This window comes from Rhinolophus sinicus, chromosome 15 (genome assembly GCF_057876585.1).
Source record: "Rhinolophus sinicus isolate RSI-liver-muscle chromosome 15, RSI-T2T, whole genome shotgun sequence".
Classification (NCBI taxonomy): Eukaryota; Metazoa; Chordata; class Mammalia; order Chiroptera; family Rhinolophidae; genus Rhinolophus; species Rhinolophus sinicus.
Window position 1 is genome coordinate 94,658,394 of NC_142515.1, and position 26,564 is coordinate 94,684,957.

The 26,564-nt window shown below is 56.2% G+C and overlaps 5 protein-coding genes and 1 non-coding gene across 10 annotated transcripts; 4 read left to right on the plus strand and 2 right to left on the minus strand.

Moving 5' to 3' along the window:
- Positions 1-179: 179 nt before the first annotated feature.
- On the plus strand, positions 180-5,499 carry SHFL (shiftless antiviral inhibitor of ribosomal frameshifting). Of its 2 annotated transcripts, none has more exons than XM_019744893.3 (8): positions 180-496; positions 946-1,069; positions 1,250-1,299; positions 2,729-2,767; positions 2,933-3,082; positions 3,550-3,653; positions 3,756-3,910; positions 4,404-5,499. In XM_019744893.3, exons 1-8 carry the CDS (start codon positions 476-478, stop codon positions 4,628-4,630), a joined length of 870 nt encoding a protein of 289 aa, XP_019600452.3. In that variant the 5' UTR covers positions 180-475; the 3' UTR covers positions 4,631-5,499. The 2 variants fall into 2 exon arrangements, with proteins under 2 accessions (XP_019600452.3, XP_019600453.3); XM_019744894.3 differs by having other exon boundaries at positions 350-488; positions 4,404-4,702.
- On the minus strand, positions 4,665-13,271 carry ANGPTL6 (angiopoietin like 6). 4 transcript variants are annotated; one of them, XM_088792485.1, is made up of 9 exons: positions 13,157-13,271; positions 11,971-12,050; positions 10,741-10,846; positions 8,961-9,031; positions 7,526-8,108; positions 6,699-6,861; positions 5,961-6,148; positions 5,617-5,887; positions 4,665-5,110 (listed from the first exon to the last, which is right to left on the minus strand). In XM_088792485.1, exons 5-9 carry the CDS (start codon positions 8,099-8,101, stop codon positions 4,920-4,922), a joined length of 1,389 nt encoding a protein of 462 aa, XP_088648611.1. In that variant the 5' UTR covers positions 8,102-8,108; positions 8,961-9,031; positions 10,741-10,846; positions 11,971-12,050; positions 13,157-13,271; the 3' UTR covers positions 4,665-4,919. The 4 variants fall into 4 exon arrangements, with proteins under 4 accessions (XP_088648611.1, XP_074194305.2, XP_088648612.1 ...); XM_074338204.2 differs by having other exon boundaries at positions 12,842-13,158; XM_088792486.1 differs by lacking the exon at positions 13,157-13,271 and adding an exon at positions 13,075-13,092.
- PPAN (peter pan homolog) lies at positions 13,126-16,922 on the plus strand. The gene is made up of 12 exons (XM_019744891.3): positions 13,126-13,257; positions 13,344-13,514; positions 14,020-14,121; positions 14,317-14,367; positions 14,485-14,655; positions 15,263-15,339; positions 15,515-15,622; positions 15,725-15,848; positions 15,932-16,010; positions 16,117-16,246; positions 16,317-16,477; positions 16,558-16,922. The coding sequence occupies exons 1-12, from the start codon at positions 13,240-13,242 to the stop codon at positions 16,764-16,766; spliced, it is 1,401 nt and encodes a 466-aa protein (XP_019600450.3). The 5' UTR covers positions 13,126-13,239; the 3' UTR covers positions 16,767-16,922.
- LOC141572974 (small nucleolar RNA SNORD105) lies at positions 14,167-14,253 on the plus strand. The gene has a single exon (XR_012498563.1). It is a non-coding gene; the product is annotated as a small nucleolar RNA SNORD105 (small nucleolar RNA).
- Positions 16,923-17,667: 745 nt separating the features above from the next.
- P2RY11 (purinergic receptor P2Y11) lies at positions 17,668-21,153 on the plus strand. Its single transcript, XM_019744890.3, has 2 exons — positions 17,668-18,163; positions 19,465-21,153. Exons 1-2 carry the CDS (start codon positions 17,782-17,784, stop codon positions 20,526-20,528), a joined length of 1,446 nt encoding a protein of 481 aa, XP_019600449.3. The 5' UTR covers positions 17,668-17,781; the 3' UTR covers positions 20,529-21,153.
- On the minus strand, positions 20,799-25,140 carry EIF3G (eukaryotic translation initiation factor 3 subunit G). Its single transcript, XM_019744892.3, has 11 exons — positions 25,031-25,140; positions 24,836-24,882; positions 24,247-24,330; positions 24,040-24,128; positions 23,877-23,936; positions 22,968-23,072; positions 22,686-22,875; positions 21,688-21,795; positions 21,426-21,562; positions 21,241-21,347; positions 20,799-20,929 (listed from the first exon to the last, which is right to left on the minus strand). The coding sequence occupies exons 1-11, from the start codon at positions 25,048-25,050 to the stop codon at positions 20,914-20,916; spliced, it is 963 nt and encodes a 320-aa protein (XP_019600451.1). The 5' UTR covers positions 25,051-25,140; the 3' UTR covers positions 20,799-20,913.
- Between the last annotated feature and the right edge of the window lie 1,424 nt (positions 25,141-26,564).

A 26,564-nucleotide genomic window follows, 5' to 3' on the forward strand; every position in this document is an offset into this window, starting at 1 on the left:
AGGAAGGTGCCCAGGTCTTAATTAGTGCCTGATTCCTGGGTGAGGGGAGAAGGCGATGAACTAGGGGAGCGCGAGCTGCGGCGGGGGTAGAAGGGGGAGCGCGAGATTCGCAGCGGCCTTCCGATGCGGCCCCGCCCCCACGAGGGACGTGAAGACGCGGACCCCGCGCAGCGTGGGGACATGTGACCGACTGCAGAGGCCGCGCCGCCTCTCCTGGCGGAGGTCTGCGCGCTCAGCCGCAGAGTGCGGACCCCGGGAGCCCTCCTCGGTTTGGGGCACAAGAGCAGAGGCGGAGCCAGGGTGGAGCTAGCGCTTCCCTGCAATCGAAAGCGAAAGAGGGGGCCGGGAAGGAAGGGAGGAGCCGGCCGGAGCCCCGCCCCCTGCCCTGCGCGCGGCTGGACCGCGGGGCGCGCCCAGGTAGGGGGACGCTGAGCGCGCAGTGCGGACCCTCGCGGGGACCTTCGTGACTGCCACCATGTCTCAAGAAGGTGTGGAGGTAGGAGATGGCTACGGCTGGGCCGGGGGCCATCAAGAGACGCCGGGAAGGGCCGGGCCGCAGAGGGGGCTTCGCAGTTCCTTGGGACTCCATCCGAAGCCCAGACCTTCCTCCTTGTCCGCCTCCCTCAGAAAGGAGAGTGACCGCCACCTCCTCTTGAGCAAAATGCGGCCCCCTGGGCGAAAAGCAGGGGCTTCAGGGTCAAGGGTCAGAGGCCAGGGTTTACCTGGCCGGCCTCCTCCCGAGCCTAGGACGCTCGCCCCAGTCCGCACCCTCCCCCAATGCCCGGTGGGGACTTTGGCTTTTCCAGGAAATACCATGGAGGGATGGGGGTGGGGGATGCGGAGGCCAAAACCAAGGGTCAAGTTCAGGCCCGGAGAAGGATGCCTAGAAATAGGGAGGGGCAATCGCTCTCTTCCCCTTTCCGAGCCCCGCTGTCCCCACCCCAGCTGGAGAAGAGCGTCCGGCGCCTCCGGGAGAAGTTTTATGGGAAGGTCTCCAACAGGAAGGCGGGGACTCTGATGAGGAAATTTGACAGCGATCACACCGGAGTGGGCCGCTCCATCGTGTACGGTGAGCGGGCAGGGTTCCCGGGACTGGTGGGTGTTCCGCGCGGGGGAGCTTGGTCTGTTCGGAGGGTAGGAAGAGTTGAGATCATCTCTTGGGGAGGGTCTGTATTGGGGCTCCGGAGACCCTGAAACTCCCACAAGATCCTTCAAGGGCCCTTCACTTACACTTAACTCTCCCCACCAGGAGTAAAGCAGAAAGATGGACAGGAACTGAGTAATGACCTGGATACCCAGGTAAACTGTCCCCCCTCCGCTCAAAGGACAGGGTAACTGGGGAGGGAGAACAGAGGGAACCCTGCCCATCCTTGGTGAGCCCCACTCAATGCACTGCCAGTCCACAACTCATGGTCCAACCATATTTACTTATTCACAGAAGGGCTGTGTGGCCTGCCAGGGAGCCTGCAAACAGTAGGTGTTCATTCCATGCTAATGGTATTAAATGGGGGAGAGAGACATGAAACTAGTTAGTGATGCTAGCCAGGATTAATGTCATCACAGAGGAGCTCTAGAGGTCAGGGAAGGCTTTCTGGAGGATGTGGTGTCAACTGATCAAGGCTGAAAAAGAGTGATCCCTGGGAATGGAGGGGTCTGAAATAGTCCTCTTGGAAGAGGGAATAGTGTGAGCAAAGGAACATGCAGACAGGCTGGGATGAACAGGAGATGGGGAACAGGAGAGAGGGGGCAAAGGGCTCCTGTTGAATGAATGAATGAATGAATGAATGAATGAATGAATGAATGAATGAATGCTTTAAAACACAGACACATCATGGCCACTTTGCCCTTTAGATGGCTTTGGTGGCGGATGCACTGTGGATTTTGCCTGCCTGGAAGACCAGTATAGAGTTGTTAAAGAGTATAATAAAGTATATATTATACTCTTTACATTTATACATTGACATTTATACCTATAAAGAGTATGATAAAAAATAAAGAGTAGCATTTAGCATTGATTGAGCACTTTCCTTGCTGCAGGATTCCAAGAATTTTACCTGTTGACTCATTTCATCACCAAAGCGACCCCATGAGACAGGTCCTATTATTTATCACCAGGTTTTATGGATGAGGAAACTGAGACAGTGATGAAGTCACTGGCCAGGATTATGCAGCTTGCAAGTGGCAGCTGGGATTTGAACCCAAGCCACTCAGAGTCAGAGCCTGGGCTCTGAGATGCCCCTCATTAGGGACCCAGGGGGAGTAGCTTGGCGACACTGCCACAGCTAGAAGTAATGGAGAGTTGGGGATCGAACCTGCATCTATCTGAACTCAGAGACTGAACACTTAGCCTAAAGCAGCATGGCCTCAAAGAGGCAACTAACTCATCCCAATGCCAATAAATGTGTGGTACTTAACCAGCAGTAAGGGAGCATGGGGTCCAGGCCTGCTCTGATCTCAGGCAAGCCCTCTCCTGGCTCTGGGCCTCAGTTTCCCCATCTGAGTAATGGAGATAACAGGTTTGCCCACCTCTCAGGACTGTTATGAGGGTAACAGAGGTCACGTACCTGGTCTCAGTAAGAGCGCTGCCAATCAGCTCCTTGTGAGTTAGGAACACCCTACTCTTATATGGGGCTGGGAGGGTCCCATCCAGGAGCCCGGCCGCCAACAAACACGGTGAAAAGAGGCCTGAGCTGAATCCCCAGCCTCTGCCCCTGGTGTCTCCACCCAGGATCCACCAGAGGACATGAAGCAGGACCAGGATATCCAGGTGAGTCCAGGTGGGACTGGGGGGTGTGGAACAGGGAGGACAAACATGGGCGAGAGTGAGGTCATTGTAGAGGAGGGGGTGCATCTGCTAGGAGAGGAGGCTGAGACTTATGTTGGTGGAGGAAGGCTGACCACCCTCTCGTGCTCATCCCCCCTCATTCCACAGGCAGTAGCGACCTCCCTCCTGCCTCTGACACAAGCCAACCTACGCATGTTCCAACGTGCCCAGGAAGACCTCATCCCTGCTGTGGACCGGCAGTTTGCCTGCTCCTCCTGTGACCATGTCTGGTGGCGCCGCGTACCCCAGCGGAAGGAGGTGATAACCCAGTCCAACCTTGACTCTGTCCTGAACTCCACTCCCAACCCCCATCTTCAATGTCTGACCTTCTGACCTAAGAACATCAGCCTCTGAGAACTCAACCTCGATCTCAGACCCCAACCCCCAACCCTGAGCTGGACATCTGACCTTCAACTTGAGGAGTTCAACCCTTACCCCGGAACCTGACCTCTGACTCCACAGTTTGACAGCTACCATAGCAATCAAATCTGACCCCGAAACCACAGCCCCAAATCTGGTATCTAAACCCCCTTAACCAATGGTGTGCTCGTGCTTCTGGTCAATGCTTAACAATCAGCTCTTATGGGTGGGAGGAGAGGGGTTGGGGGGACCCCAGATTTCTAGTGTTTGCCAATTTCTGTGGTATAAACATTCCCACTGTGGCCAATAGCGAGCTAACAGAGTTCCCCCTGATAGTGAGCCTGCTACCTTCTCCACACCTCCAGGTGTCCCGATGCAGGAAATGTCGGAAGCGCTATGAGCCTGTGCCATGTGACAAGATGTGGGGCGTGGCTGAATTCCATTGCCCAAAGTGCCGACACAACTTTCGGTGAGGTCCTGACTCCCCACCTTAGACTCAGCCCTGCCCTACCCCTGCCCTGGCCCAGCCTTGCCCTCTCCCTTGGACCCTCATGGCCCTGCCCACCCCCAGGGGCTGGGCACAGATGGGGTCCTCATCCCCTTGCTACGGCTGCGGCTTTCCCGTGTATCCGACACGGATCCTCCCTCCACGCCGGGATCGGGACATGGACCACCGCAGCACCAACACCCACTCCTGCTCAGCTGCCGACTGCTACAACCGGCGAGGTGAGGACGCCACTCATCCCCGGTGGATTCTCCCCACTGTGGGCTGTCTACTTGGCCTTGACTCCTGGGATCTCCACCTCTGGGGCCTTAAGTACCAGGGTCTCTGCCTGCTTCTTCCACGTGCCTCCCAAGGCCTGTCCCCATGGCCACTTCCAATGTCATCGGCTCCTCCCTCCATGTCTTCCATGGCTCCCCAGTCTCCATGGCCTCCAACACCAGGTCATCTTGGACCCCTGCTCCTCCTAACACCCACTTCCCCATGGTCTTGCCTGTGAGACTCTAACTTCCCTCCAGTGACCCACACCCATGTCCCGGGGTCTCTGCCTCTGTGGTCTGTGCTCTTAGCCCCTGTGTAGTCTCCTGGAGCCTCAGGTGACACCCATGTCCCTGGATCTCCTGTGGCTTACACCTCCAAATTTCCTGTAGCTCTGAGCCTGTGGCCTCAGCCTCCTTGGCCCAGTCTCATGTGACCTCAGAACCCCTCCCTCCCCAGAGCCCCACGTGCCTGGGACGTCCTGCGCACACCCGAAGAGCCGGAAGCAGAACCACCTGCCAAAAGTCCTACACCCCAGCAACCCCCACATCAGCAGTGGCTCCACGGTGGCCACCTGCCTGAGCCAGGAGGGCCTGCTGGAAGACCTGGACAACCTCATCCTGGACGACCTGAAGGAGGAGGAGGAGGAGGAGGAGGAGGAAGAGGAGGGTGGGCACAGGGAGTGACCCTGCCAGGTGGAGATGCAAACCAGACACGGTCTGTGGATATTTTGTGTTATTATAAAATATGAGCTCAAACCGAGATCTAAGTGCCCTTGGGGAGGCGCCTGGGTTAAGAGATGTTGGCAGGGGGATTCCTGGGTGCTGTTTTCAGGGCCCTGGGGAGCAGATCGATGACAACAGGAAGGTCTGTGGGACATGGCATGCACTGAACCACACAGGAGGTGTGGCCACGACCACGTCGGCTTCTGCTGACAAACATCCCCTGGGACCTGGGGGACAGACTGACAGATGATCACAGCCTCAGGGGCCGGATCAGCATGGCAGCCTTCTTGAGAGAGTAAGCTCCGCCGCGAAACTCAGCCCAGTAGACACCATCCTGGTAGCGGCTGCGATAGTGGCCACCACGGTGCCACACACCATTGAGGTTGGAGTGGGCACAGGCATGGTACCACCAGCCTCCCCGCTGGTACAGGGCACAGTTACCTAAGGGAGGAGAGAGTCCATGTCCTCCTACCAGAATAAAAGCCTCTACCAGTACTTCACTAATGCAAGGCTTTTGCCAGGCATCCCCTGGCCCCCACTTTCTTCTTCAGAGCAATGGCCGTAATTCCTTCCATAGCCCCTTATTAAACTACAAGTCATACTTTCCCCACATTTTCTGCAAACTAGGAGCTCTACCCCTCATTCCTTTACCAGGAAAACAATCTTTTCTATTTCCTTTCTAGAATAAGTCCTAGCTCTCACAACACCCCCATACTCCCCACATGCATGCCCTGCTTTTCACCAGAACATGAGTCCTGACTCTTACTGCCTCATCAGAAAAGGAATCTTGAGTTCCCTGTTCTACCAGAATAAAAGTCCTATCCTCTGTTCTCTTGCATATCCTGCTTCTTACCAGAAGGGAAGTCTTACCCCACTCTTTCATTCCCTCACTAGGAGTCCTTCCTCCCCTACACCCCTTCCCCCCCACAAGAATAAGAGCTCCTTACCAGAATAGGAGTCTCGGTCCCTATCTACAGTGCTGAAAGGCTTGTCATTGTGCCAGGAAAGAGAGTCTCCAGCATCTCCATGGTACTGGCCAAGCCGTAGGCGGTAGTGGTCACTCTCAGACTCCAGGGAAAAACCATCATAGTGGGCACGTGCACCCCTGCCCCTCCAATCTTCCAGGAGCACCAGCAGCTCATGGTCCCCACGGCTGGTCAGCTGATGCACAGGTTCAAGGCCCAGCCAATATTCCCCATCAGGCTGCCCAAAACCCACCTGGCAGGGCAGGAAAGTCAGGAAGTTAGGAGCTGGTCCCCTCCCCTGCCCAGCCCTGCCTACCTGCACCCACCTTGTAGTGCTGCCAGGTAGTAAAGAAGTTGACAGAGCCATCTTGCCGCCTCTGGATCACAGTCCAGCCTCCACCTTCCAGCTGTTGCTCACACCATGCCAACACCACATGCCGGCCCAGTTGCAGCTCATACACTCCACTCTGCCTATGGCCTGCCCGATGGGCCTCTGCACAATCCTGCCATGGGCCTGTGAGCACAGAGATATGGGGGAGGCCCGGACCAACCAACCCCTACTGGAGTAAGAATTTTAATTCTCACTGGTACCCTCATCAGAATAGTAGTCCTGCCTCTCCCATTCCTTCACCAAAATAAGAGGCCCAATACCCATTTCTTTACCTGAATAAGATCCTTAAGTCACTCTTCCTTCACTATAGCACATGTGGAGCCTGGGGTTTTTTAATCCTGGCTCTATGGTCTCCTCACCAGAATAGAAGTCCTGAACATGGCACACTGAACCAGCTCAAATTCTCACCAAAGTAGCAGTCCTAAATTCCCTGTCCCCTCATCAATATAAGAGGGCTTCCTCTCTTGTTTTCATACCATAGTAAAAATTTTGGTCTTTATTAGAGTAGGAGCCATAGCTCCATGTTCCATCACCAGATTAAAAGTATTTCCTCCAGCCCTCTCACCATGAGAGGAATCTGCTGTTAAAATCCTGACTCCTATTTCCTTATACTCATGCTGCACTGGAAGTCCCCTGGCTCTTCATACCCCCAACAGCCCTGCCCTCATCTTACCCGCTGGCTTGGTGGGAACAGCAGGGTACCCTGTGGGCATGGAAGAAGCCAAGGGCTCCTGCTGGCTCTGGGGCTCTGGGGCTGGGTCTAGCCTCCTGCTGGTGTCATTCGTGCCACCCACCAGACTGACTGGAACCACAGGTACCAGGGGCGGTGGCAGGACCTGGGGAGACCAAGAAAATCAGATGTGATTGCACTAACCTTCAGCCTAGGCCACTCAGCTCCTAAATCTCCCAGCACCCAGATGGGTGGGAGATCAGGCTGGAGCATGGATTGATCCTCTCCAAAAGCCTAAGTAGCTGTCAAGAGCAGACAGTTGGGCCTAAATGCCTGCTCTGGTGTGCACAGCCTAACCAATCTGTGCCTCCAACTTCTTTTCTATAAAGTAGGGATAACATGAGTACTTCCAACGACGAGTATTAACTTACTGAATGCCCCCACAACCCTGTATGGTCGGGGCTGTCAAAACCCAGAGCCAGACATGTTCCAGAATTCATAATAATCTGGCAGGAATTAGAAACAGTGGCACAGGGTGTATACTGAGTATTATATAACACCTCCACATCACGGAGCTTTGGTCTTTCTCCTCACAATATGCTTGATTACAGGATCCTAAGAATAGTCATATGAAGTGGATTAAGTAAAGACTAAGTAGCCAACAGTTGCATTTTGACCCAAATGAGTTATGGGAGGAGAAGTAGGAATCCAGTTTTTGGAACTCCAGATTTCCGGAACTGCTGCTAAGAGATTCGGGGGTTGCAGGAGACCCATATTACAGATAATGTGCACACGAAGTGGCTGCGATTCTGGGGGGACTACGGGGTTACCTGCTGCTGCCCGCCCGAGCTTCCTGGACACAGGCGCTCCAGGCGGGCGATAAGGCTACTCTGTTGGCTGACCAGCTGCGCCAGCTCGCGGAACTTGATGTCCAGCTGGTGGAAACGGGCGGCGGCACGCTGCGCCTCCGCAGACGCGTTGAGCACACGCTCCCCAAGTAACGCCAGTGCGGCGGCGGGCTCCGCTTCGGCGCCGGGCCCTGCTCCTGGGTCCGCCTCGTGCTGCAGCTGCGCGCGCAGCTGGCCCAGGCGCGCGCTCAGGCCGCGGCTGTCCTTGCGCAGTGCGCGCACATCGCCGGCCACGGCGCTGTCAGCCGCCGCCAGCCGGTGAAGTTCGCGCAGCAGCTCCTCGTGACGGCCCACGCGCACGCGCAGCGCCGCCACCTCGCTGGCGTTCACCGCCTCCCGCATCGGGCCCGTAGATGCTGGCCCGCTCCAGCACACGGCGCCCGTGAACTTCTGCTGGGGTAGTACGAAGGTGTAGGTGCAGCGCGGGGCGCCTGCCCGCGCCCACGATGCGCCCAGCAGGAACAGCAGCTGCAGCGTGCGCAGCCCGGGCGCCCACATGGCGGGCCTGCAGGCAGAGGACAAACAGGAAGGAGGGAGGGACCCGGGAACCCAGACTCGGCCCTGAATCTCAGACCGGGCTACACCCAGCTGATCCCACGCGGGAATGCACGTGTATACACGTGCGTGGCTCCGGGTCTACAGACTCCCGAGGCTGGAAACTACCCAGTGGGATACCGCCCTGACCTCGCCACTGAGTTCCAGAAGCCCTGCGGGACTGCATGGCTCATACATTCATTCAACAAGCATTCATTAAGGGCTTACTGTTGCCGACCTCAATTCTGGGTGCTGGGGGAATACAGTCTGGAACAAAACTCAAAATCCTTGCCCATCAGGAACAAAGTAAAGTATAAGATTAATGAAGTGTATTATAATACAGATGGCGCTAAGTGCTAAAGATAAAGAGCAGCGAGACATGGGGATCTGTACGGGGGCAATCTGAGAAGAGGGAAAACCTGGAGGAGGTGACATTTGAACAAAGACCTGAAGGAGGTGAGGGAGGAAGGCGTGGGGATGTCTGAGAAAGAGCAGACCTGACAGGGGGAACAGCAAGTGCAAAGGCCCCGAGGCTGGACCATGCCTGATGTACTAAAGGAACCTCTGAAGACTGGAGCAGAAGCGGTCGGAGAGGGTGAGGTGGGGTGAGAGGCAAGTCTCAGTCTAGTAGTGGACACCCCATCTCCCACATTCTCAGACCAAAGTCCAGTGTCATCCATACCTTCTCTTTCTTCATGGCAGATCCAACCCCTCTGCCAGGACTACCAGTTCTTGTTTAGACCCTGAATTCCTCCACATCCCACTATCGACACCCCCCCCCCCACCATGATCCCAGCTCAACACAACATCTGGATTTCCTTACAGCAGCTGCCTCCCAGGTCTCCAGTCGTCTGTCCTCAACTTCTGGTCTCTCCCTCAGCAGTCAGAGGACGCCTGTGAACACCCAAGTCAGGTCACATCCCTCTTCTGCTCAGAACCTCCATGGCTCTCACCTCCCTCTGAGTAAAAGCCCGAGTCCTCCCCAAAGCCCACAAGACCCTGCATCCTGTTCCCGTCCCTTCCCTGCCCTCACTTCCTCCCACTCAGCCCTCGCTCACTCGGCAACAGGAACCCTGGCTTCCTTGCTGTTCCTCAAACATACCAGGCATTCTCCAGCCTCAGGGCCTTTGCATATGCTCTTTCTTCAGCTTAGAACATTCTTCCCTGAATTTTAACATGGCTCCCTCATTCTCCTTATTCAGACCTCAGCTCAGCTGTCCCCTCCTCAGAAGCCTTCCTTGTCTACCCCATTTAGATTTGCCCCTCTTGAACACTCCCTATACAGTCCATCTTTTTTATTTTAGCGTTTATCATTCTCTGAAATTGCCTCATTTACTTGTGATTGTTTACTATCTGAATTCCCCCACCAAAATATCACCCTCCAGAGGCTAAGTCTGGGTTTTGTTCACTGCTCTGTCCCCATCACCTGAAACAGTGCCTGGTGCCACACACACCCCCAACACCCACATGCCCCAGGTCTGCTGTGCCCCCAGATATTCCCCAGCTCACAGAGGTGGCCTCCTACAAGTGTCCTCACTTGAGGATGTTTACTTGAGGCCACCTACCCCTGACCCTGTAGGGTCCACACACGGGCCACCACTGCCTTCATTCTTGGGGTTCACAGCTTCTCAGATGGGGGACACACATGCCTCCCATGTGTACCTGCAGACATTCAGAACATGTCTCATGTGTCCATTCATCATCCCTGTACCAAGTTCCACTATATCCGAACCCACATGTCCTGGTCGCCACACAGGCACATGTCCTGTGGTCGCCATTGTCACACATGCTGCCTCATTCACACATTCAACACACACTCGTTCAGCGCCTATTTTGTGCCAGGAGCTATTCCAGGCAATGGGAACACAGCTGTGACCAACACAGACAAAATCCCTGCCCTCGAGGAGCTGACATCCTGGTTGGGAAAATGGACAGTAGATAGGTCAGAAGGTGGTAAGTGCTTAGGAGAAAACGCAAGCCAGGGAAGGGGGTGGGAATCCTGGGCTTGGGTGGCATTTTAAATAGAGGAGTCAGGCCTCTATTTAAAGGGACGACACTTGAGTGAAGACTTGAAGGAAGAGAGAGAAGAGGAAGAGCAGTCAGGTAGAAGGAACAGCAAGTGCAAAGGCCCTGAGGTGGGATCTTGCTTGATGTACCCAAGGAATAGCAGGGAGGCCTGTGAGGCTGGAACAGGGTGAGCGAGGGGGAGAGCGGGAGGAGGTGGGGGCAGGGAGGTGAGGGGGCAAAGTGTGCAGGGCCCTGAGGCTTTGAGGAGGACTTCAGCTTTTACTCTGAGTCATGTGGGAACTGGAGGGTTGGGGGGTTCTATGCTGGACAAAGGAACATTTATGACTGAACTCGCACATCAAGCAGGAGCTCCCAACAGGTGAGTGGGGTCATCTCCTTGTCTACCTGAAGACACCAGGCCCCTCACAACAAAAATGGACCACATCCCCTGGAGCTAGAGTGTGTAACACACACTGCCTTACAAGAGTCTCAGCGGGGGTGAGAAGGCCTGCGAAGCCCCCAGTCAAGCAGAGGCCCCACTCTCCCAACAGACAGAATCAGACTTCACTTGCCCTCCCACCCTCCAGTTCTCTCACCTTTCACGACCAAGACCCTGAATCCAGTGAGTCTCGCAGCAGGCACAGAAGTCTGAGGAGGAGCCAAGGTTCTGGCAGGGGCCTCCGAGCTGGGAAAGGGGAAAGGCTGGGGGAGAACAGGAGGGAGGAGGCTTGGTAATGAGCCCCTCCTGGCCCTCCAGAGCCTGGGACTAGAACTGTGATACTGAACCCAGGAGCTCCAACTGTAAATATTTAGGATTTCCCACATGAGAATTGAGGCCGAATTGCCAGACCCCCCTGGCCAGGCCACCAGAGCCTGATAACACAGGTCAGTGCCCTGGACATTCCCCCCACTGCACAGCACAGAGCATGGGAGGCTGCAGGCCCCAGGATCAGGGGATCCGGGCCTCAGACAGACACACACACCACAGAGAAGGACAATAGCCAACATCAGCGGCACCTGCAGTGTCAGGCATGACTCTAAACTGTTTACACCTTTTATCTCATTTAATCCTCACAACCTGAGCTGCCTTCTGTGTGTAGCCTCATTTAACAGCAGGGAAAACGGAGCCTCAGAGAGGGTGAGTGACTTGCCCATGGTCACACAGCCCGAAAATGTTGGCAATGGGATTCGGCCCAGGAAGCTTGGCTCCAGAACTCACATGTATGTGCTGTGACAGTCACACACACCCGTGCTCACATAACAGTGCAGCACAAAGACATGAGACATGCAACACACCCAGTGAGACAGGCAAACCGCTGTACAAAGCAGCAAAGACAGACAGACGGAATCTGTGTGTGCATGGGTAGGTGGATTTGCCAGGCACACACACACACAGATTCCATTTGCCAAACACACAACCGGAAACAACAGATTCAGGCAACAGTTGTGTGTTCAAAATATGGTCCCTCTCACACACACACGCGCACACACACACACACACATAACCTCACAACTGAAAGGAAAACCTGTGGGCTGAGTGTGTCTGTACCTGTGTATCAGACACATACACACCCAGGTACACGGGGTCACACACCAGCAAGCACAGAGATGCAGACCAGGTACACAGCGAGCCCCAACACCAGCTCACACCCCACTACCACACGCATGTGTCCATTTGTCTCCCACACACACTGTCACATCTTCACCCAGGTCAAGTCATGCAGGGACAGAAACAGGCAGAAGAAACCAGACAGCCATTTCTCAAGGGTACAAAGAGATTCACGCAGAACCCCCCAACCTGAGAGCACAGGCCTGAGGTTTCTAACCTGTGCGAAGGCCTTGCAGACCAGCAGCCTCCTTCCCCAGGTCCTCGGTCCTGAACTCGTAACCTGAGTGGACTCTGGGCCTGAAAGAGGAAATGGTCGTCCCAGATCTGAGAGAGGCTGCCAGGCTGGGCTCCCGGCCTGGGCTGAGGCCCCCCCCATACTGGGCCCCTTGGCCCCCCACCCGCAGCCCCCTCCAGCTTCCCCCATTGGCAGCAGAGAAAAAAAACCTCCTAAGACACACAGAGGGGCTGACAGAAGGGAGAGTTTGAGACACAGAGAAGGGGAGAGACATGGAGAGTCTGGAGAGGATAAGAGAGAAATGGGGATAGGGACAGAGAAAGAAGGATGGAAACTTAGAGGTGATAAAAGAGACAACTGATGGCAGAGACAAAGTTGGGGGAAAAGAAGACAGACAAATGGAGGAGACAGAGATGGGGAAGAGGAGACAGTGGGGGAAGAATTGGGGAGGGGGAGACAGATGAGGAGGGGAGGCAGATGGGGGAGGGGAGGCAGATGGGGGAGGGGAGGCAGATGGAGGAAGGGAAGCGAATGGGACAGGGAGAGAGATGTTGGGGGCGTCCCTCCCCCCACCCCAAGGTTCTGGGGAAGAAGCCAGAGGCCTGAGGCCAAAACTGGGGCTTTGAGCGGAAATCGGGAGGGGATGAATTTTTCACCACTCGCCCACATTGCCCTAAGTTTCCAGAAGGTGATGTGGAGTTTCCATCCTCAGCCCATCCGCAGACTGGGCCCCGGGGGAGGACAGATGGCTCGCAGGAGCTGGGGGCCCAAAGGAGTAACGGCCACCGCGCTACCCCGCTTGTCTGGTTGCTCCCCAAGTGCCTAGCACCATTGTGCCAAGCACTGTGCGTACATTGTCTCTCTTAATTCTCAGGTCAGAGAGTAAATTATTATTATCTTCTCGTTAGGGTCCTTTAGGAGCCTCGGGGTGGGGAAAGTGGCTCTCAAAATCGCACAGCTGGCAGAACTGGCGGAGGCAAGATTCGAACCCGCCACTCATTTCTCAGCGCTCTCGCCAGCTCCCTGTGCCGCGCGGCCCACCCCCGTTTCCGTAAAAATAGGCACCAGGTGTTTCCATAGCAACACCTCCAACGATTTTTCTTTTTTCCCCTCTCGCTATCTGGTGCATAAGCCTGCCTGGTGACATCACGGCGCGGCGGCGCCTCACGTGATAGCTTCGCCGGTGCCGGAAGTGAGCGGTGTGGCGCCGGAAGCGGCCTGTAGAAGGGCCCTCGTGGAGTAGACGGCGGCATGCGGCAGTCAGGGCGGGTGAGGTGCGGCGGCCGGGGAGGCGGGCGGCACGGGCGGCGCGGGCCGAGGCCGCAACGCTCACCGCTCGCCTCTCGCCTCCGTAGTCCCGGCACCAGAAGCGCGCGCGCGCCCAGGCGCAGCTCCGCAGCCTCGAGGCCTACGCCGCGCAGCCGCACTCGTTCGTGTTCGCTCGGGGCCGCGCGGGTCGCGGCGTTCGGCAGCTCAGCCTGGACCTGCGGCGGGTCATGGAGCCGCTCACCGCCACCCGCCTTCAGGTCTGCACCCCCCAGCCCTCCTCCACCTGCCCCGGGCCCCGTTGTCGCGGCTCCAACCGCTCAGCGCTTCAGCCTCCCTGGGTGGAGAAAGAGACTCGTGTGGGGACCATCGTCTTGGCCTCTCGTGGTTTTCCGGAGCAGCAGTGAGGGCGCGCAGATGAGCGCACTCAGCTTGGGGTTTAGGTGGGTGCCTGGGACTGGTGGATAATAGGGGACTCTGGAATCAGCAGAACTAGGCTAGAAACTTGGCTTCTGTGAAAGGCCTGGAGCAAGTTAACTGACCTCGCTGTGCTTCAGTTGGCTTATCTGCAGAATGGGGCGATTCACAGTAAGCAAGAGGCAGTACTCGAATTCAGGTCTGATTGGCTCTAGAGGCCAAGGGCATTCCACTCCATCCCAACTCCAACCTCCCTTCTGGGAAGGATTAGGTGCAAAAAAGGCATGCAGTTTTAAGTGTATAATCTGCTGAAAAAGGGGTCTGATCGTTCTTTTTCCTAATTTTCAGGTACGAAAGAAAAATTCTCTGAAGGATTGTGTGGCAGTGGCTGGGCCCCTTGGGGTCACACATTTCCTGATCTTGAGCAAAACGGAGACCAATATCTACTTTGTGAGTGGACACCCACACCCCTCATTTACCCCATACTCTCCTTCTCCCTCAACTCTCATGATGAACCCATGTGCCTCTGAACTGCTGTGATTCTGGCTTCAAAGTAAACGCTCTGAAGAGATGGGGCAGAGGTTCCCACTCCCCCTGCTCCCTAGCTGGAAGCCTCCACCCTCATCGATCCTTTCTTCTCCGTAGAAGCTGATGCGCCTCCCAGGAGGCCCCACCTTGACCTTCCGGATCAACAAGGTAAGGATTGGAGGTGGTGTGAGGGCCATGTGGGGTGGGAGCTGGGTTTGGGGGATGGTGCCAGCCATGAGTGGTTGGCAGTCACCCACTCCTCACTACCCCTCTCCCCTCCCACAGTACACGCTGGTGCGTGACGTGGTCTCCTCACTGCGCCGGCACCGCATGCACGAGCAGCAGTTTACCCACCCGCCTCTCCTGGTGCTCAATAGCTTTGGTCCCCACGGCATGCATGTGAAGCTCATGGCCACCATGTTCCAGAACCTGTTCCCCTCCATCAATGTGCACAAGGTGGGCTGGGCCTGGAGTGGCAGGTGTGGATGGATGTGCCAGATAGCAGGTACCACACAGGCCCTGGGGTTGATTGCTCAGTTCTCACTTCCCAGCACTGAGGTTGAAATCTCTGGCTTCCAAAGTCAAATCTCATTTATGTTGTGTGACATGAGGCAAGGGGCTCCCTGTGAACTGCCTTCCCCCCTGGCAGGTGGAAAATGCCAGTGGTGCTTTATTCAGTGCTGGTTTAAGTGGTGTAGCATGTATTGTCATGACTTCATGTTACAGAGAGGGAAACTGAGGCTGACAGGTGAAGTAACTAGTCTGAGGTTAGATACAAGGCAGTTGGGGAGGATTGTATTTTTCAGTCTGGCTCCTGAGTCCCAGCTCCTAATCCCTGGTATTAGCGGGTCTCAAATTCAGCTTGTTAGATGTGATCCTCAGAAAGTCTGGTGTGGGTGGCCTTCGGAGGGCCCTAGAACCAGGATTTCTAGCCAGCAGTCCACAGACACGACTTGCAGCCCCATCAGTCCCCACAGGGCTTGGCTTGGCCTCCAGCATGCAGTGAGGCTCGGGGGCAGCTGACCTGGTGCCATGCCCCATGCCCTCATCCTCTCTCTTCCAGGTGAACCTGAACACCATCAAGCGCTGTCTTCTCATCAACTACAACCCAGATTCCCAGGAGCTGGATTTCCGCCACTAGTGAGTATGGGGGCAGCGGTGCTGCTCTGCCTCCAGCTGATGGCAACACTGCTGCTTAGCCTGATCAGTCTGAAAGTAAATGCCCTGAAGCACTGGAAAAGGGAGAAAGGGAGAGGGTAGGGTTGGCCTCTGATCCCATGATCCCTAACTCTCCTCTTTACTCCGGCCCCTACAGTAGCATCAAAGTTGTTCCTGTGGGTGCAAGTCGAGGGATGAAGAAGCTTCTCCAGGAGAAGTTCCCCAACATGAGCCGCCTGCAGGACATCAGTGAGCTGCTGGCCACGTGAGGAGCGGGTGGGGTAGGAGGCTCCCACAGTCCAAGGGGACCCAGAACTGTTCCAGGAGCCTGGGATCCCCTGCTGAGCTGTGTGTACCCCCTGCACAGGGGCGCGGGGCTGTCGGAGAGCGAGGCAGAGCCTGATGGTGAACACAACATTACGGAGCTGCCCCAGGCTATCGCAGGGCGCGGCAACATGCGGGCCCAGCAGAGTGCCATTCGGCTCACTGAGGTGAGGCCCAGTGTCAGAAGTGGCCTCCTCTGGCAGCCCCTAGACCCCAAGGAAGGACTGACTTTGCCCCCATGTCCTTCCAGATTGGGCCTCGGATGACACTGCAGCTTATCAAGATCCAGGAGGGCGTTGGGGAAGGGAATGTGCTGTTTCACAGTTTCGGTGAGGACGGGACTGGCAGGCATGGGGCCAGGGGTCTGAGGCCCTCCAGGCTGGGTCACAAGATGCAGTGGGCACATTTGGATCTTGGTGAACCATCTCTTCTCAGTGCACAAAACAGAGGAGGAGCTGCAAGCCATTCTGGCAGCCAAGGAGGAGAAGTTGCGGCTCAAGGCCCAGAGGCAGGACCAGCAGGCCCAGAATGTCCAGCGGAAGCAGGAGCAGCGAGAGGCCCACAAGTGTGTGTCTGGCGGGTAATGAGGTGGGTCCTGGGTGCAGGCTGCCACACTGACCGACACCTTTCTCCAGGAAGAAGAGCCTGGCAGGCATGAAGCGGGCACGGGCAGAGGCTGATGGGGACAGCGATGCTGAGGACCCTGGGGCCCCCCCTGAGGCAGAGGGGGCTGGCCAGGAGGAGGAGGATGAAGCAGAGTATTTCCGCCAGGCAGTGGGCGAGGAGCCTGATGAAGGTGCGTGGCAGGAGTCATTGCAGCTGGGCACCGTGGGCCTGTTCCTGTGCCCTGGTAGCCCTGACAGTCTCTCCTTGCAGACATGTTCCCAAAGGCCCGACGGAGACGGCCCACTGGGCCTCCAAGCAAGAAGCGGCAGGTAAAGGAGCGGAAGCTGGACCGTGGCAGTGACCGGAGGCCTCCAAAGGCAAAGGGCAAGCCCTGGGGGGCCCAGGCCAAGCTGGGGCCCCGACGGGCTGCTCGGGACATTGGGCGAGGCCAAGCACGGCCATCTAAGAAAGTGGCCTAAGGCCAAGCCTGAGCAGAGGATGGAATGCCCCAGATTGGGGCCCGAGAGGTGCTGCCCTGGGCTCCTGCCTGGGTGTCCAGGTACAGCCCTCAGTTTCCTTTCATAAAGGAGCTGGTTCCCCAATCTCCTACTCTAATAAACACTGATTTCCAACGAGTCAGAGGCTGTGTTTGCAATGGGGGGACTTGGGGCACAGGACCCAGATGTTACCGGAGAGTGGGCCCTTCTTGCTGAGAAGTTGGGGCTTGGCTCCCACACCCAGGGGGTCAAACCTGGGCCTCGGGGAGGAACACTGGGAAGCTTTGCCACTACATTACCGAAGGATGAGCCCACATTGAAGCGGTATCCGGGTTCTTGGCATTCAGAGCAAAGAATTGAGATACCGAGGTAAAGTAGTGAAGGCAGTTTTTTAGAAGAAAAAGTACACTTCAAAGAAACAAGTGGGCCCGGGCAGAAAGCAGTAGCTCAAGGGCCATTATTAAAAGGGACAGTACACTCCAAAGAGTTTAGAGTGGGCCCCCAGGAAAGGTAAGGCAAAAAGGGGGCAAGGCTCAAGGTGGCATTGTTAGGAAAAAAAGTACACTCCAGAGGGTTTGGAGTGGCCTCCCAAGCAACAGCACCGCTCAAAAATGGCCTGGCTCGCAGGGTCCTGTGGATTTTATCTGGGATGGGCTGTTCCTCTCCAGGTGTGGGACCACTTCACTGACTGACACCTGGGATTGACAAAAGGCTATTACCTGGTCTCTTTAGACTGCACATGTTCTCTGCAGTTTGAAATTGTTAACTGCAAGCTGATTGGCCCTTTCCTGTACCTGGGCAGTTAATCTTGGCGGGCTCTGCAGTTTGAATGGCTTTGTAACAAGTTTCCTTTCATAAAGGAGCTGGTTCCCCAACCTCCTACTTAATCTCGGCGGGTCCTCCCACACACACCCGAGCTGATAGTCTGGTGGGCCCTGCAGCTTGTGAAGTTATTTCCTCTGGCTTTGTTAAGGTGTCGGCCTTAATTCCTTCCACCATGGCTATGTCCCTGACTGCCTACGAGTTTTCTGTCTCACAGAGGCCAGCAGCCCCTGGGAGTTGGACCTGGTTTCTGACCCCCAGCGTGGCACTGGAAGTGCAGGACCTTGTTTTGCGAATGAGGGAAGTGGGCATATTTGGCTCTAGTCTTTGGCGGCTCTGGGTCCCGGGTCCTGGGCTCCTCCCCCAAACTCAGGGCCCCGTCAACAGACCCAGATCTAGAAAGTTCAATGAGGAAGGAAATCCGACGCAGAAGGGAGGCTGGTGCCTGAACTATAAGCTCAGCCGCCTGAACGTGGAGCTGTTGGGAGGGGACGAAGACACAGCGAGTGCAGCAGACCCAGAAGCAAGTTGTTGGGCCATGGCTGCCAACACCTCAGGTGAGGAGCGAGTGCTGCTGGGTCATTGAGCTGGGCACATCCAGGGCCCTGGCCCCTGCAGCCCAGGACGGGTGGAGGGTATGGGGAGATGGTTTAAGAATCTTATCTGGGCAGTAGCTTCCTCCTAGAGCTACTGGGAGCCCAAAGCTGGGATGGATAGGCAGAAGTGAGAGCACAGAAACAGCCAGGGAGGGGTCTGTGCACCTAGCACAGTGGCCAGCCTGTTGGACCCACTGGTGACGGGCCATTTCTCAAGATTAGAAAGCAGGCTGAGTGTGGGAGGGGTGTGTGAGAGGGAATCAACTCCAGGGTTCTGCTCTTCCTCCATGCTCCAGTGTCCTGGGTGCTGTTCTGGGTGCTTGGGAGCCAGAAGCTGGCACTCCCTGCCCTCAAGAGGGATACTTTCCTGGGGATTTTCCTCACAGTGGTCGATGGAGATACAGGCTGTGGAGAAAAAAATAAGCAGGGAAGGGAGCCAAAGTGTGCAGTGGCAATATTATGGTGGTCAGAACAGGCCTCTTGGAACCAGAGGAGGAGGAAGTGAAGGAAACGGCCTTACGGATGTATGTAGCCTGTGACTGAGGTGGGGAGAAAACAGTCAGTGCAGACGCCCAGAGGCAGGATGTGTCTAACGAACAACCAGGAAGCCAGCATCGAGACTGTAAGAGTCATGCAGAGCAGATGAGAGCAAATGGGTGGGAGAAAGAGCAGGGGAAAATCAGTGAGAACTGTATTTTCCAGTGAGGGATGCGACCAGATCCAGGTACTCACAGGCGCCCTCTGGAGGCTGTGGGGAGAGCTGATGAGGACCGACAAGGAGCTGGGATGCCAGGGCCTAAGCAACTGCTGGTCCAGATAGATGACAGAAGCTGGACTCTGGTGGCATTACAGGGGTGATTGATTCTGAAGGTGGGGACTTGGAGGATTACAGTGGGGTCTGAGCCCCCTGGGTTCCTGCTCCTCCACCCCAGGCCTAAGGGCTCCCAGTCATCACTGCCAGGTTAGGTGCTCCTGCGACCCCCTGGTTCTTGCCCCAGCTGATTCTTGAGGGTGCCAGACCCACAGAGCCTACTGAACATCAATTGAGTGACAGACTCTGGGCTCCTGACCTTCCTGGGCCCCATTCCTTCTGTAAAAGCCAGCTGCAGTTGACACCCCTCATAGGCGTGGACAGAAGTGAAACTCCGTATCCAAAGGGTTTATGCAGGCCTGGTGCACAGCAGGTACTCAGGACTGGTGAAAGTAGTGGGAGCCACGTTGAGGAGGAACAGGGTTCACTCGGTGACACCCTCTGCCCACAGGTGTCCCACCCTGCCCACCCAACATCTTGGCGGCTGCTGACCGCATCCTGAACAACTTCCAGGAAAGCTTCCTGTGGCCCATGCTGGTGGTCGAGTTCCTGGTGGCTGTGGCGGGCAACGGCCTGGCCCTCTACCGCTTCAGCACACAGCAGCAGCGCCCGTGGCAGCCAGCTGTGGTCTTCTCGGTCCAGCTGGCCATCAGCGATCTGCTCTATGCCCTGACGCTGCCCCCGCTGGCCGCCTACTTGTACCCACCCAAACACTGGCGCTATGGGGAAGTCACATGCCGCCTGGAGCGCTTCCTCTTTGTCTGCAACCTGCTGGGCAGTGTCGTCTTCATTACGTGCATCAGCATCAACCGTTACCTGGGTATCGTTCACCCCTTCTTCTCCCGCAGCCACCTGCAGCCCAAGCACGCCTGGGCCATCAGTGCCGCTGGCTGGGCGCTAGCAGCCCTGCTGGCTGCACCCACACTCAGCTTCTCCCACCTGACGACGCCACACCAGGAAGGCAACTGCACTGTGGACAGGCCTGGGGCTTGTATCAAGTGCCTGGGGACAGCGGGTAACCAGCTCGAGGCCTACAGAGTCTACAGCCTGGTGCTGGTGGCACTGGGCTGTGTCCTGCCGCTGCTGCTCACCCTGGTGGCCTATAGCGCCCTCGGGCGGGCTGTGCTACGCAGCCACGGCTTGACAGCAGCTGAGAAAATGCAAGTGGCAGTGCTGGTGGCCAGTGGTGTAGCCCTCTACGCTAGCTCCTACGTGCCCTATTATGTCACACAGGTGCTCAACTTGTCCGCCCGGCAGCGCTGGATAGCCCGCTGCCCAGCATTTGCAGACGTGGCTCAGGCTGAGGCGGCGCTGGACTTGAGGTCCTACGTGGGCCACCAGGTGACGCGGAGCCTCGTGCCCTTGGCCACCTGTATCCACCCGCTGCTCTACATGGCGGTAGCACCTAGCCCGGGCTGCTGCCACCTACACTGCCTCGGCTGCAGGAAGGGCCAGGCCCTAGAGAACACTGCGAGCTCTGGCCAAGCTCTGCCCCTCACTGTCATAGCCACTTGAGCTGAGTCCATGACCTGGCACATTTCGAGCCTCTTCCCCACCAAAAGGACCCTGCAGGGGAACAGGGGTGAGAACACAGCAGGTGCCAAACTGCCACTTCCTCCCCCAAACGCCTGTGGTGGGAACCCTGAGCACCCAGGCCAGAGCAGCAAGTATTTCCGCCAACAGCACCAACCCTGAGCAGGGAGCAAACCCATACAGGAAGGGGAGGGGGAGGCTGACCCCACCTGCCACAAGGTAGGTGACACCCATATATAAACAGGACGTGCATAGGGGGATTGGAGCCTTTTTATTGCCCTTGGAGCCCCCTGCTCTTGGAGGTTGCTTTCTGTCACCGCAGGGTCCTGGGGCCAGAGGCCCAGCAGTAGCAGTGGTGGCAGCTGGTTTAGTTGGTAGACGGCCTAAAGAGGGAGACAGGAGTGATGAGGAGAGCGAGTGTGGGGTCTTCAGACCCCAAGGGAGCCCCAAGACCTGCCCCCCTCCACACACACACAACTGGGGTCTCGGGGTGAGGCACGGCACAGGACACACGTGGGGCCAGACCTATGGTGACTAGCCTGGCTCGGCCACGAATGGCAGTGGCCCCTCAAGATGAAAAGGACAATAAATGACCTGCACCCCAGAAGACTTGGTGGCTATTCAACTGGTGTGGGGCCCCAGTCAGCCCGAGTGTCAGCTGTGACATGGTGATGGGACAGGGGAGCAGTCTTACTTGGCCCACTCGACGTTGAGGATGAGGTGGTCGTAACCAAAGCCGGACACCCCAGCAATGGCGCGTGCAGCATCCTCACGGCGGTGGAAGCTGATGAAGGCAAAGCCCTGGGGGTGGGGATGGAGAAGGGTGTTTAGGGCACAGCTGGACAGGTGACCCCTCACCCCTCATGGCCACAAGCCCACCTTGGACTGGCCAGTGGTCTTGTCCTTCGCCAGGTAGATGCGGGAGATGGAGCCAAAGGGCCGGAAAAGCTCTTGCAGGTCAGTCTCACGCGTGTCCTCTGACAGGTTGGTGACACGGATGGTGGCATTGTCGTCCGCTGGGCAGGCAAGGAGAGGAAGCTCTGAGGGGCTGGCCTGCCTGGGCCCCACCCACGGGATAATCACTGGGTACTGGGAGCTGCTTGCCTAGCAGCCTGGTGCCAGGGTGCCCTCACTGCCTCACCTCTGCGGTTGGGCTGCATGGACTCCCCACGGCGGCTGGCCCCGTCCCGCAGGCTTGGTGGCACGTACTTCCCTGTCTTGTTCTGGGCAGCCTGCACAGGCTCCAGCTCTGGAAACCAAAAGCAGTCAGGGCAGGACTCACCCTGGCACAGCGGAGGGACAGACCCACCCACGATGCCAGCAGTTCCAGCCCTGACATAGCCCGGGCACCAGCTGTCAAAGCCACAAGCATCTGGTTGGTCCCTCAGAGGCCTGGTGGCCATGATGACATAAAGCTCACACCTAGGAAGCCAGCAGCACAGGAAGAGCAAAAAGTCATGAGGCTTGATTGGGTCTGAAGTGCCTACAAGGCTGAGAGCTGAGGAATACCCGGCCTACTCTCACCACAGAGCAACATGGGGCAGGGAAAAGCCCCAGGGACACACACGGCAGGTGACAAGCACGCCGCACCCAAAGACAGATGTAGAGCTGTCCGGACTCAAACTTACCCTCAGCAAATCACGCTGAAGGATAAGGACCGCAGACAGTCACCTGTGTGTCTGCTCGCAGGTGTGTGTGCACAGAAGCACACACGGGGCAGCCGCCGCACCATGGCAGACAGACACAGCACACTCACGTCAGACCTTCTCCAAGTCCGCAGCAGAATCACTGCAGGCATGTCTCACACACGGGGTCGCCATCTCCCCACTCCTCCCGGTGAGTTACACATGGAGACATACACACAAGCAGTTCTCACAGCCCCCGACAAGGAGACAGGTGACATCACCAGCAGTCACAGCACCCACCCGGCCGGTCTCTCTCACACATACACAAACACGGACTGTGGCCACAGCCTTTGTGGAGCTGACACTGGGGTGGGAGACGACAGCTACGATGGAGATAGCCCATTCACAGAGAGCAGGAGACAGCCCAGGGCTCTCCAGAAGGGCACACAGCCTCCCCCTCCACCACGGTCCCCCTGCAGCACAGCCTGCCAGCCACACCCCCAGCCCCCGGCACCTCCAGGCAGCTTCTCCTTCTCGCCAGTAGACAGGCCCAGCTGCTCAGCCAACTCCTTCTGCATGGGCCCCAGTGTGTCCTTGTACGGGCAGCGGGTGGTCCAGTGGTCGCCCTTGCAGATGCGGCAGGACACGATCTTCTGGCCCTTGAGCTTATTCATCGGGTCCTCCTCCTCTTGGCAGTTCAGATCCTGACAGGATGGGCAAGGGCAGCTCAGAGGGCTGCTGCACCCCTGCCACCAACAGCCTGGCCACCACCTTCCTGCCCTATTGCCTCACTTACCTCTTTGCTGGTGATGAAAGTCATGGACACATCATCGCTGACCGTGGTGGTGGCCACATTAGGCCCTGGTAGGTCAAACTCTGAGTTCCCAAACTTCTTCCAGTTCTGGGCTCAGGGCAGGGTAGGGACAGGTCAGGGCAAGAGCAGGTAGGACCACCACCCCCTGGTACCCAGATCTGCAACAGCGCCCTGTAGGGTGTCTGAGCCTTAAACCCCACTCTCCACCCTCTCCAAACGCCCCCTATAGCACTGACGATGACAGTTCCTATTTCCTGAGTGAGTGCCAGGCTTCATGCCAGCTCCAGGAGGCAGGGGCAGCTCTCACCCCATATTCCAGATGAGAGAACAGAGACTCAGGGAAATAGCTGCACAGCCAACAGCTCCTGGGGGTGCTGTGCAGGTGGTGGCCCAGCTACCACCAGGGAGCAATGCTCAGGGGTATGCAGGGGTCATCCAAACTTCGCGGGCCTTGGGTTAAACAACCTGGGCCTCAGCTTCCTCTCCTATAAAATGGGGGTCACAAATGCTCCCCACCTCCCTGGGCTGCTATGGGGATCAAAATCAGAAAACACTTCCCACAGGGCATTTGGCATGGGGTCTGGCACACAGTGTGCAGATAACTGTGCCACATGGATTTATTGCTACCACTTCTACTGCTACAACCACCTCAGGGAAATGTTTAGCTTTGTTCCTCCTGGTAGACAAGTCAAGAAGCATAGGAAGCAACCCAACCACTCCTGCAACTTGGACTATTTGGGGCCTCAACAGATTACAAACACCCCTCGCCTCAATTCTCCTCCAATACTGTTAGACCTCACTTCTGAAAATAAAGGCACTGGGAAAAAGGATTCTTAATTCCTCTGAGTTAGCCCTGGGGTAAGCCCCCAAGACATGGGAGCACGGTCTCACCTTCCTCCTTGCAACAGCCTTTGAAGCCTTCCGGGTCTCAATTCTGAAAGTGCGGACAATCTGTGGATGGGAGAGGAGAGGAGAAGAGAGGTTTGGGCTTCCTGTCCTCAAGGCTCCTGGGCCCAAGGACCCACCTGACACACACCACCGCTCCCAGCCTCACCTTGAACTTTTTGCCATCCTCATCTATCTTGTACTCAGTCACTGTCTTGATGTTTCCATTGATGACCTCCTTAGGAGACGGAAGTGGAGCTGGGCGAGGGGAGAAGGGGAGAAGGGGAGAGGAACTGAGCCATGGGTAATGGGGACCAGGCGGAAATGTGGCTGGGGAGAGCGGCAGCCCAGGGATGGAGTGGAGGTCATCACTCACCTCCTGGCAGTAGCTCAGGCTCTGGGCTAGTGTCGCCAGTGGCCAGAGGTATCCCCTTGAGGAGTTCGCTGGTGACACATTTGTCTGTGAGAGGGAGTGTGGGGAGGAGAAGTGAGGTGAAGGGGCGGGAGCTCTCAAGCTGAAATACAGGGGCCTTTAGGATGAGGCCCACACCAGGACCTGAAGAAGGTGGGACCAAGGGCAGAGGGCTGGCCAGGAAGTACGCTGGGACAGCTGTGCGGGGACACTGAGCTGGCTGTAGTGACCCAGAGCAACGACAAGGATAGGGGACGCCTGGCATAAAGGCAGGGGCAGGCCATCAAAGCATCCGGGCGCTGGTACAAAGACAGAAGGCAGGCTGTTACAACTTCCTCCCCAGAGTAGGGGAGCGGCTATGAGGGCTTGGGCTGTGAGGCGTGGGGAGGAAGAGGGACTGGCCAGTGAACATCTGGAATTGGCGATTCGCGGGCCCAGATAAGGATGGCGCGGGGCAGAGGCTGGCCGTGGGGGGAGATGCGGGGTCGGACGGCGGTGCCAAGGTAGGGGGCTAGAGCAGGCGGCAGTGACTCGGGCGACCTGGCGTACTCACCGTCCTCTCCTTCCTCCTCCACCTGGTCGGCCCAGCTGGGCTTCGAACTGCGGGGACAAGTTTGTGGGAGGAAAGGGTTGAGTCAGCGAGACGAGGCTCCCGCGGCCTCCGCGTACCCAGGCCCCAGAAAACCCCCGAGGACCCTTAAGGCACCTTCCGCCCCCACCCCCCACCTTCTGGCGACCCTCGACTCACTCAAAGTCTCCAGTCGGCATTGCAAAACCTCCACGCAGCCCAAGCCTGGGCCAAGACAGGAAGTGAGGGAAAAATGAAACTTCCGTTGCCGCGGCCTAGAACAGCCCGGCCGCGGGGCCCACAGCGCCCCTTGCGGACGGAGGGGGAGGCGCCAGTTGTGTGAGCTGCTGCGCGCTGGTACCCAAGTAGGAGCAGAAGCGTATCTCCGTTTACCTTTTTTTTTTAAAAAAAATTGTTAATTATACCTCCATAAAAAAATAATAAAGTAAAATAATTAATAATAACAATAAAGCCAACTCATTAAGCGCTTGCTGTGTGCTAGGCATTGTGAGGAGAAAATTATCATTTCCATTTTGCAGCTGATAAAAACAAGGCTGGTCTTCCTTGTCTTGAGAGCACTTTCCTGATTCAGATGCTCAAGATGTCAAGTGGCGCCCTCAACCACTCTCCCTTCTTTTCTTTGTAAATTCTTGGCTCTCTGATATAATCTTTAACACTTACTTGTGTATTGTACAGCTCTCCCTTTAAAGCATGCTTTCTCAATGGGAATGATATGGTTCCCAAGAGGACCCAAATTAATTCCGGCTGGTGGGGGGGGCAAAAAATCCTTAAAACTTACAATGGCTGTGGCCTTCCAAAACCAACCCTCTCAGACAAAATCTTATTACTAAGTATTTAATTTCATTATATTATATATATCTCGCATAGTCATTAGGGAGAAATTAAATGCAATTAAATTGAAATTGATTGACTTACATTAAATTTAAAGACAATCCCATCTTTTTCCTTTACGAGGGCGATAATGAAAAAAAAGTTTCATTATGTGAAACACTGTTGTAGAATGTCAACTGCAGAAAGCAGACATTTGCCTATTTTGTTCACCTGTGGGTCCCCAGCACCCACAGGGTGACTGCATGTAGTAAGTGCTCAATTAATGGGCATTTAGGGGAGCAGAGTGGGAATCAGATCATAAAGTACTTTTTAAACCAAACTGAAGAGTGTAGGCTCTTTATCCTGTAGGCAGTGGGTATGGGTGAGATCACTGACATGTTTTTTGTTTTTTAATTCTTATTGGGGAATATTGGGGAACAGTGTGTTTTTCAAGGACCCATCAGTCACTGTCCTTCAATATAGTTGTGGAGAGTGCAGACTGAGCTCCAAGTCCAGTCGCTGTTTTCAATCTTAGTTGCAGGGGGCACAGCCCACCATCCCATAGGGGAATTGAACTGGCAACCTTGTTGTTAAGAGCTCGCGCTCTAACCAACTGAGCCATCTGGCCCACCCTTCTGGCAGCTCTGCTGCAGCTCGTTGTCTTCAGTCTACTTGTGGAGGGCGCAGCTCACTGGCCCATGTGGGAATTGAACCAGCAACCCTGTTGTTCAGAGCTTACCCTCTAACCAACTGAGCCATCCGGCCGCCCCAGAGATCACTGACATGTTTTGAGTGGTGACCCGGTATGACCAGATTTTCTTGTGAGAAAGATTATTTTGAAAGCCTATAGAGGGTAAAGTAGAAAAGAATGAATTAGCAAGAG